The following is an 11,078-nucleotide window of genomic DNA, read 5'->3' as shown; positions in this document are numbered from 1 at the left end:
TAAATTTTTGATGTTCAGACTAACTTCGAGCGATTAAGTTAAGTGAGTTCGTACCATTCTATGAAAACTGGTCTTTAAGGCTAGAGAAAGTTTATTTTATTCATCGAAACCACAGATGAAAAAATGTCGGGGAACGCAGAAAAAACTGATTGTTTCAACTTCCGAATTTCGAAGAAACAACTATTGCTTGACCCTTTTTTGATAAAAAAAGTTAATCCTGTTGCGGAAAACTTGAGTAAAAAGTTGAATTTTTATTTCGCTTAGGAGTCTGATAATTAAATCCTTTTTCAAATTTAGAAGTTGATGAAGTTTTTCGGGACCTTTACACTTTCGCTATCCGATAGTAGAGAATGCTTTTCTTTGAACAAAAAAAATGAAATGAAATTTTAAAAAATCTGAAATTAAATCATTACAAAGTAGATTTGGGCCTCAACTAATGTTAAAACTTTCCTAAAAAATCATTGCGGCTTTAAAAAAATTTTGTCACAGTGTCGAAAATACCGGATATAGAATTTTTGAGTGAGCAGGCGTTTTAGAAAATAAGTTGTGAAATCTTAACTTTACTTCACATAAAAAAATTTGAAATTCTTGCCGTATTTTGGAATTAAAAACTTCAAAAACCCAAAAATTATTTTGCAGAATTGAAAACTTTCAAAAAATTTTCAAATGATTTTCTCATCATTTTTTTTGAAAAAATATGCTGTAAAATTTGCAAATTTCAGATCATTTCATCACATCGCGCACCAAATTGACACTGATATGAAACACATAGGCAACAGAAAGTTGGAGGAGTCAATGAACGCAAGGAATCATAAAGAAATGACATGCAAATTCAAAATTAAAAGCACATGACCTTCAAGCTCGTTGCTTCTCAAGAACACTTTGTGATTGTCACGTTTTGGGTAACGTGAAATCAATTTGATTCATATGGATCAATTAGTAAAGCTTTGATTTCCACTAAGAACTTAAACAACCTTCGAAACTAGAAATCATTTAATTTTTCGCGCCATTTCCACGTTTAATTCTGGAGAGCTCTGTTTACCTCAGGTTTAGCAGATGAGTTTGAATTGAACTATAAAAAAAGCATATCCACTTAAGTCGATTCCATTCATGTATGCATTAAAATGAAAGATTTCACATCTGTGGTTATAAGAGCGTTTTAACATTTTTTTCACGAAAAAACGAATCAACAAAAATATAGGATTCTGTACCACGTTCATTGACTCTAAGAAAAAAACATAGACAAGACAAGAAAATTTAATGCTAGCTCATTTACAAAAAGTACCTGAGCACAAACCGTTTCAGCCGAAAAAGCTCAAAGACATAATAGCTAATAAAAGCTCTTCGAGTTCCCTACTTCTTGAAATACCCTTACCAGCACACAAACAGCTTCGTCTTGAAACGACGCAATTCAAGGCCATCAAGACGATAAAATACAGGCCAAAATAAATTGCGCTGAATAAAGTTGTACGCGAAAAAAAAATTGTATATACGAAGTAAAACAGTGAAATTACAAGCAGCAGAAGTAAATCAAAATACCATCGCCACTACAAGGTAAATTGCGTACAGCAAAAAACAACAACTCTACAATGTGGCAACTAAGCCGACAAAACATAAGCAGACAAATAAACGGAGTTTTAACCATTTTTTTTTAAAATTAGTTCTTGTCATCCCTTTGACATCCCTGACATTTTCGTAACCTCCATACCAAGTGTTACGGGGTTGCAAAAAAACTTGAATTCATTATGCACTGAACCAATATTTTCCATTTCTAATTTTGAACTTCTGTGCTCAAAGTTAATTATGTGAAAAAAAGTCGAGTAAGCGGTTGCAATAAATTTGCTTGGCTAGTGTAATCATCATGAATTGAATATCAATTTACCATTTCTAAATATGACCATTCTGTAAACAAAGTTATTTACGATAAAATGAGTCGAGTACACGGTTGCAATACATTTGATATCGCAAGTATAATCATTACGAATTGAAACTAACTTTGCCATTTCTAATTATGACTATTCTGTGAACAAAATATATACGGGAGAAAAACGTCTAGTACCCGGTTGCAATACACTTGCTATCGCAAGCGTAAAGTTATTAACAATTCATCTGTGTTGACCTTAACCTGTAGTTTGACTTGTGCAAAATGGTTATTCTTCCTCCTCCCGAAATTAGCATCATATTAATGCATCCCACCTGCAAAATTTTATTAAAACAAAATTTTTGATCACTATTTGAAAAATTGGCACGCGGACTAATTAGGTCACGACAAATATACTAGTATTCATATTTAACCATGTAAAATCACTCGTGACCTCGTAAAAAGGATGATTATGTTTGGAGGGTGAGTGGAGCGGGCAGGAATAATGAGGCTTGCTGACCTCTCAATGAGTTCAATTTTTCTCGAACAAATTTTTTAATACAAACTGTATTCAGTAGAATTTTTATAACTAACCGTTATCCAAATATCAAAGGTGATTAATAAACAACCCGCTTAAATTATTAAGCACTTTTCAATTCATTCAGTTTAACTGATTAATGTTAATTTGAAATTGTCATCATAAATATTTCCTTTTTCAATCAAAAAATTTTTTGTTCCCAAATTTCGAACAAACTTAAATTTACACTCGTAATAATTCGAATTCAAAACCAAATAATTCAAACAGGTCAAGAAAATGACAAATTTAAGTGGAAGTATTAATGGATGATATGGAGTTAAACAAAAACAAGGTCATTTTTTATCCTTTCAAGTTCCAATCTCTGAGCATTCTCATTTCCTCCAGTATGTCCCAAAAAATGAAATGAACATTTTTCATTTGTACGGTCTATAGTTCCTGTTTTGGCTTCTGATACTTTGGCTTCAGTTCGTTGATGAGTTTGATGTAATCTGTCTTCTCTGTGCATCCTTTGCAAGTTTCGTCCCAAGTTTCTAGAATTTTCTTCAGTTCCTTAACTCGCAGTTTGTTCAAATCAACACTATCAAGGTCAATCTGTTTTTCTGAAATAGAACAGATTTACAAACTAAGCCAAAATAGCCAAGAAAGTTCCATTGAACTCAAGTAAAACCAAAAAAATTATTAATTTTTTTGAACAATCCATACAATAACTGGGTTTCTATTATTCGCAGAGGATCTATCGGAGGTTATCCAGATTATCTGAGGATAGTCAGTTTCTTTTATAGTCATTTTCTCTTATTTTTTGCGTCTAGAACTTTAACTTGATACCACTAGTACAGCCGAAATTGGTACTATCATTGCCACTAACAACCCTTGCCATACTATCATTGCGACGGCAGGATCTCGAAAACACGATATGACAATCTCAAAGTGAACTTAATACCACTATGCTAAGAGTCTTCGAAGGAAAAGCAAATCAAGATAGATCACTTTGAAATTCAGGAATCTTTTATAGCAGAATTTTTTCATGAAGCTAAACCAATTAAAGAAAACTCGGTCAATAGGTAATTTTCTGTTCTGCAGGAAAATCTAACCATAGCCAACACAGAGTTGGAAAAGTTTCATGAACGCAAAAAAAAACAGAAAAAATACTGACTTGTTTTTTGAAAAAACTTCACTTCGAATTTTAAAGACAAAATCTCTTTGAATTTCAAAAACAACTTATGATTGACACTTTTTCGATAAAATTAACCCAATTTAAGAAAACTGGATTAATAGGAAAATTTTTTATTCCACTGCAAAATCTCAAAATTAAAATTCACCTTCAAAACTAAAATTTGATCACGTTTTTCGTGACTTTTACACTTTTTCTGTGCGCTAGGGGAGTTTTCCTTTCTTTTAAAAAGGAAATGAACTGAACTTAAAGAAAACAAAAGTCAAACCGCGGAAAAGTGAATTTATAAGAGTCTACACTGCGTTCATCGATTATTAAAAAAAACTGTTTATATAAGTGTCTTCACTATGTGCATTGACACTTCGTAAGTTAAATTTAAAAAAGTTAATTTCGATGAATTGCTATTATGTCACTTCCAGCTTGAAGTAAATTACCTCCGAGCATGGGAAATCTCAAGCATTTGTATTTTTAGAATCAATTTCATTCCACTGAGTTTGTTTTTCATATAAGCCATTTTTATTCACAATGATCATCCGCATGGTTGCTCAGTAACTTTAACGCCCTCATGGAGAATTTGAATTCTAAGTGGAAAAAACGCATGTATCAATGCGTGTACAATTATCTACTAGAGGCACCGCACTGCAATTTACCTTTTATTGATATTGTTCCGATCGTCCCCTAGCGGTGGGAAGGAACTATGGCGCAGGATGTGTTTCCTATTTCTAACTTTGACTATCTCAGGAAAAACTTGAAGGGAAGGCAAGTATGGTATCATAATGAAGCCCTTTCAGCCGCGATTTGAATTGGATTCCAAGAAAAAGTTTAACTTAGTGTAGAGAAAAACATTTTGAAACTTTGGCTTTTCAGACTATTATGACAACGTAGGCTGACCTCCAAATTGATGAATTCTATTGTCAATGCATACATTTGCCAAACACTGAGGTTTTGAGCCTTTTCTAAATAAAACTAGCCCTTCAGTTATAAAAACAGTCTATACAGGCGGCATTCTCAATCTTTCTTTCGAAGAATATTGTATTTGTTTTTTTTTAAACTAACTCATTATGTTGCTGAGGATGTTGCTTTATAGCTAAATAAGAATTAATTCATAATCATCAGAATTCAATGCTGTGAACATTACTTACCATATTGCAAGGCACAGATTTGTGAATCCAAAGGCTTCAATTTGTTTTCACATATCTTTGCTGCTGGCATGAACATTTTGACTGGCTTGACTACCTGCTGAATTATTCCAGTTGCTGAAGTTTCAGCTGCTCCGATGTAATAACACTAAAAACAATAGTTGTGTCGATCATATTCATTTGGTTTGTTAACCAGATTACTTAAGATATTCACAAAACTATTGATTAATTTTGAAAATATTATCAAATCCCACTCATTGAGTTAATTAGAGTTTACACTCACTTGAAAACCCATTGATGACAACGGCGATATTGCAGAAAATTATTAACAAAAATTTATGTAGTAATATCAATCTAATCGGTTTTCGGAAACGTTTAATAAAAGTTCTCGAAACTAATCTGTGAACTTTTTAATTCATGCGACAGGACTGCGAAGCAGGGATGTGTAATTAACTATTGAATTAACAATTAATTGCAATAATTAACATAGCCAACATACGGTGACTGGGGAAAAAGGCGAAAGCCGTTAAGGCGACAACCGTTTTAAATGAGACTTTTAGATGAGAAAGTACATTTCTTAGAAATTGACACTGCGAAATGATTGTTTTAACACGCGAAATACATTTCTGATACATACAAGACGCAAAATGATGGTTATACATACATTTCTGAGAAAAACAAAACGGAAGTTTCAACAATTAAACACGCATCAACCATTATTAAATGAGACAATAATTCGGCTAAAGTTCTCGTATTTAGCTTGTTCGTTGTCTGTAAAATTTTTTTGGGATGACATTGCTAGTATTTGTCGTAAATTTGGATACTAATACATTTTTCTCATCTCAATATCTTGTCGCCCTAATGTCCTGTCGCCTTATTTGCCAAGCACCAACTGTGTCCAGTCAATGAGCAGAGTGGTCTAAGAGCAGAAATGGTCTAAGAGCAGAAAAGCAGACAATTGTTGGTTTATATGGGCTAATCGATAAAACAATTTTTGAAATCGTCCTTCCTACCAAGGAAAAGATTAAATTATATATCATTGATTGGGTAATGTTTTTCATTGATTTTTTAAAAAAAAAACAATTGCTCAAAATCTTCAACTTTTGAACAAATAAAAATATATGGCCTTAAAGCTCTTTGAATTTCATAAACAATGTATGTTTGGGGCTGGGTCTTTTAACAGACCGACCTTTTACCAGACCACAATGCAACAACTTAATTATTGTTCCGACTTGCGATATATTTCGCGCTATTAACGCGTAGGCGAGATTTAATACGTCTTAGAAATCGTTCCAAATTGGTTCAAGGAAGATTATATGCCATAATTGATTTGTTAGTAGGAGCAAAATCTATCCCTTTGTACTTAATATGGCGTGTGCGGGGATGCTTTTACAAAAAATCTCAAACTTTTTAGAAAAAAATTTTAATGTTACTTTATCACATTTAAATTTTCCTTGTTATTACTGCTCCACAGACTTTAAAAGGCAGTCGCAACATTCAGGACTTCGCCCTGAAACAAGCAGTCTTGTTATAATTTAAAAACATAGCCAATCGAAGATTGGAAAAGAGTAATAAACGCAAGTGAACATCAAAAAACACACTGACTTCATTGAAAAAAATCTCAACTTTTGATTTTCAAAGAAAAAAAATAGATGCCCTTTAAACTCTTTGAATTTATGGAATGATTTAAGATTGGCGCTTTTTTGATAACCGTAACCTAATTTGAGAAAACTGGATCAACACTATTAGTGGAAGATTCGAAAAAGAAGCAGTTACAACAAACAGAACTTCGCTGAGACATGAAATCTTTGTCTTTAACCAGACTAAACGGCGTCATTACATCTGTAAATCAAATTTGTTTATCGGGTCTACTAAAAGGTCAATTTTATAGCTTTTCTGGTAAAAGGTCGGTACATGTATGATTGACACTTTTTGTGATAAAATTTTTTATTCCGCAGGAAAATCTGAAAACTATTGAAAACAAGAAACACTTCAATTGCAAAATGATAATTGATAATTCAGTCCAGAAGTTTAGTGGACACAACTTAATCTTGTCCACTAGTTTATCACATCACCAGTAAACTTTAAAAGCAAAAAAACTTTTAAAAGGAAAACCTATAAATAAAATTCATCCCCCGATTCAGATCTCATGTTTATAATGACGTTGCTCTGAAAAATTTTAGACTATAACGATTTGGAAACAACCCAGAAACTGTCTTCAAACTTGATTTTACATACTTTTGCTGGTAATCCGGGTGAGTAATGATACTTTTCTTCTTACGTTATTGTATTTTTTGACATTCTTTAGGAATCACATGGAAATTTTGAGACCTTACTTCGAAATGATGTTTGAAATGGATTCATACTTCTAAACTAGTCCCGGGTCACGCTTCCAATTATTTTCCTTAAAATCAAGGCACAATTAAATCAACTTACAAATCTCTCGTCCTTGTTCTTAGCTGTTTTACATGTCGCCCTCAGTTTCTTTTCTAGGGATTCAGGTGTTTTTCTATCTTCATCGGTCAGCGATTGTTCAAACTTCGTCAAAAACTGGATACACACTGAAATTTAAAAATTGAAATGAAATCAAACATAATCACAAACTTTTTTAAAAAGTAACCAGAAGGTCAAAACCATCAGAGTAACCGAGGTTACAGTTAGGAGTCCCTTCATCGCATATTCCAGTCAAAATCCGGTGGCGTGTCACGGAGCCGAATACCCGGATAGCCGAAAAATAAATTCGCTCCCGGATAGCCGAAAAATAAATTCGATTCCGGATAACCGAAATTTTGGATCTACTTAATAATTACCCCCTTCCCATTTCTTATTAAGGTACGATAGGGGGGGGGGGACAATAGTTAAAGAGATCATACAAACTTACTTAAAAACATTGTTTTGTTTTATTTGGAGTACACCCTTTCTCTACCCCCCCCCCACCCACACACTTAGTCCCATCTTTCTTCCTTCCCACTCCCTTCCCCTTCTCCCAATTACCCCCTCCCCCTACCCACTATGCCCCCGGCAAAAAAAAATAAACGCGTTTAAAAAACGGACAAATGTTTAAAAAAAGAGGCCAAAACGCCTTTTTTGTTTTTTTTGAAAAAATTTTATCCAAAAAAATGCGTTTAACAGCGCGCGCTCCCCTTTAAAGTTAGCATATAGTAAAAACTTTTAGGGTTTGTGGGCCGAAAATGGATAAAATAAAACTTATAAAAGTGGGACCCTCTGGTTGGTGAGGGGTGTCGAATCCCTGTAGTAGTCAGACTTTTGTTGTTAATTAATTAAATGAGAATAAAAAAATTAGCCAATCCAATCTCTTAAAAATGTTCAGAATTTTCTAAGCTAACAGGCTGCAAAATTTTGAGGCATTTTTTGTCCAATCAAAATGCGTCTCAAGAGTTTTCTGATTTAATTTAATTAAAACCGGAGGTATTTATTTTTTTCGGCTATCCGGGAATGCTGCTCCGTGCGTACGCACCCAAAATCCTAGGAATTCTCTAGATATGGAAGTCATAATGATAAAAAGGAAATGATTGAAAATTATGAGATTTAAACTAAACTCGATACGGGTTGCGCTTCTTCAATGAGAACACGCAGCTCGACACGTGTTTTTACAACAATTGAAGTTTAGAATTGCCCCCTTCCCATTTGCCCCCCTGCGCAATTAGAATTGCCCCCCTGCGCAACTTGCTAATGGTTTTTTCCTCTTCTATAATTTCTGAGGATGCTTTGAATCGATTGCAAAAATCACTCAATAATCTAACGGAATTTTTTGCAGAGAACCAATTGAATCTGAATGCATCTAAATCGGAATTTATAACATTTTGTCAAAAAAATGATAGCAAAAATGTGGATACTGATAAACTAGTAATTAGTGGGCATTATGTAGCCAAAAAATCAGAATGCAAATATTTAGGCATAATTCTTGATTCAAGTTTATCTTTTCATGCTCAAATCAAAACAATTCTCCAAAAAATGGCCCAAGGGATTAAAACTATTGATACAATTGGACAACAACTGCCGACATTATCATTAGTTGCCTTGCTTCATTGTCTTGTTTTATCACATTTAGATTATTCAGCAATTTTTTTACAACAAATTAATAAATTAATGCTACTTTGATGCTATCTCTGGAGAAACAGTTGAACTGGGCGCTAAAAAGAACATATTTCAGATCGAATTTTAAATCTTCTTCCCTTCTTCGCATTAGCAAATCGTTCATTGGAATCGAGAAAAGAATTGAGTTAAAGTGTATAACATACTTATACCAATATCTTACAAACAAAAAGAAGGCTTTTGAAAATACACTGAGACTACCGACTGCCAATTATAGGCTCAACGAAAGAACGAAACAAATTATTTTTGACAAACATTGTTCGACTGCTTCTCTACAAAAATCATTTTTTCATTTGACTTCTAAAAAATGGAATTCACTGCCCATAATTTTGCGCAATTTAGAAAAATCGAAAACAGAATTCAAGAAAAAATTGAAAGAATTTTACGTGAGTGAATTGAGAAACAATCCTATATGTACTAATACAAATACGTGGCGTGATTACCGTTTTTGCTAGTTCTATATTTTTTAATTCAGTTTAATTTTTCACACATTGCTTGAAAGAGAAACTGTATATACTCTGCATATACGTTGTATAATTGGACTATCTGTAAAATTGTTTGTAAAGTTTTATTACCAGCTTGTTCCTAATTCTTAAATCTTTAATTTTCTATAGTATCCGAAACTTCATATACTTTAATCAACCAATTTCCGAACTGTAACCGATTTTGTTTTTTTTTGTTTTGTTTATTGCTTGTTTTCTGATGTTTTGTTTTTGTTTGATGTAACCAATGAATTTATAACCAATTTTATTATTTACACTTTGCTACACTGATGCCTCGGCTTTTTATTGTATAGTAATTCAAGTGTTCTTTCTTCTTCTTCTTCTTCTTCTAGAAGTCCCATTCAAAAACTTGTTTAGAAATAATGTCCCGCCAGACCACTTGAAATATACTTGCAGTAATTCAAGTGGATAAAAACGAAAGGCTAGCATGTAAACATTTGTTTTTTATTAGCCTCCTGTCTCGTTTGGGCGGGATATGTCATCCATTTTGCCGTAGCCGGTCCCAACTTGAGGAGGCGGATGGCACTGTGACCCCTCCAACCGTGACCGAAGTGGGGTTCGAACGCATAACCCTCGTGTTGAGAGACGTGTGTCTAACCAACTAGGCCACGGCTGCTTGTGAACATTGGTTCGTTAGATTTCTCTGTAAACTTTTCTTTTTACTGGAATGATTAAAAATATCAATTCACTAGCAAAACGTAGGAAATAGCTTTGAAAAAATTGTGTCTGGCTTTCTTATGGACGATTGGTAGTTTTACAGGACCATACTTCTGCGAGGTTTTTAATGGGACCATACTTCAAACGAGCACCTAATTTAATTATAGTCCCGCTGTTTCTGATAAGTTCCTTTCAAAAAGCTCGTTTAGAAGTGTGGTCGCACCAGACCTCTGAAGTGTTTCAAGTAGCAACCGTGGGAAGGGAAAACTTGTAAACATTAACAAAAATATCGATTAACTGGCAAAACTAAGAAACTACCTTAAACAATGTTATTGTCTGACTCACATATGGGACCATAGAACGTTTTTCGAGACCCATACTACTTAACGAGTACCAATTTAATCACTTATAATTGACTGAAACATAATCTAACCTTCACAGTCTCCTTCTTTTAATTTTGCCTCCAATGCGCAAGCATAAAGGATCAATAATAAAGTTGATACGCATAATTGGGCATACATTTTCTCGAAAACCAGCTGCAACAGCTCTAAATTTTGCCCTATTTACTGATTACTTTTTGAATTTCAATTCTGAATAAACTAAGGATAAAAGCGAAGGAGCACCGAGTTGCGTCAATGGCAAAGGACACGTCAGCAGGTTTTTTAGACATGCACGAAAGGCCCAATTTGCTCGAATTTTTAGTGTGGTTGTTTTCATTTGACGGTGGCTGAATTCCGGGGACTTTGAAAATAAGACATTTCTTTCGACTGAGTTGTAAATGACAAATATCAAAATTAAATTCATTTTAAAATAAATTCTGATATCAGAAAACATAGTGAGCAGTACAATTTTTAAATAAACGAGGCATGTTATAGTTCAGCACAGACCCCTATCTAGATTTCTAAGATATTCATAGCAATAGAGCAGTGCAGTTAACGGCTAAATTATTGAGGTTCTTGCGATTATGAGACTTCCGTCGCAAATCAGCCAAGAAAATTATAATGAGACTGTCTTTTTTGAGAGAGCTGCAAAAAGGGGTGCTGTGCGTGAATGTCCGGCTTTTGTTGTTAACCTTACATATATTGACCGCAAC

The 11,078-nt window shown here is 33.8% G+C and overlaps 1 protein-coding gene across 1 annotated transcript; it reads right to left on the bottom strand.

The window, feature by feature from the left end:
- Window positions 1-2,494: 2,494 nt before the first annotated feature.
- Window positions 2,495-10,631, bottom strand: LOC134839148 (mesencephalic astrocyte-derived neurotrophic factor homolog). Its single transcript, XM_063854598.1, has 4 exons — window positions 10,419-10,631; window positions 7,146-7,270; window positions 4,713-4,857; window positions 2,495-2,998 (listed from the first exon to the last, which is right to left on the bottom strand). Exons 1-4 carry the CDS (start codon window positions 10,504-10,506, stop codon window positions 2,826-2,828), a joined length of 531 nt encoding a protein of 176 aa, XP_063710668.1. The 5' UTR covers window positions 10,507-10,631; the 3' UTR covers window positions 2,495-2,825.
- Between the last annotated feature and the right edge of the window lie 447 nt (window positions 10,632-11,078).

The sequence above is a fragment of the Symsagittifera roscoffensis genome, chromosome 2 (assembly GCF_963678635.1).
Source record: "Symsagittifera roscoffensis chromosome 2, txSymRosc1.1, whole genome shotgun sequence".
NCBI classification, from domain to species: domain Eukaryota; kingdom Metazoa; phylum Xenacoelomorpha; order Acoela; family Convolutidae; genus Symsagittifera; species Symsagittifera roscoffensis.
Note: the sequence above shows the minus strand (reverse complement) of the source record. Positions and strands in the feature narration are given on the sequence as shown.

Excerpts from the sequence above, each read along its gene's own strand:
- LOC134839148 (XM_063854598.1), bottom strand. The coding sequence starts at position 10,506 with ATGTATGCCCAATTATGCGTATCAACTTTATTATTGATCCTTTATGCT. Across the intron at positions 4,858-7,145 it reads AGAACAAGGACGAGAGATTT|TGTTATTACATCGGAGCAGC; the intron begins GTAAGTTGATTT and ends TATTGTTTTTAG. Across the intron at positions 2,999-4,712 it reads AATCTGTGCCTTGCAATATG|AAAAACAGATTGACCTTGAT; the intron begins GTAAGTAATGTT and ends GTTCTATTTCAG.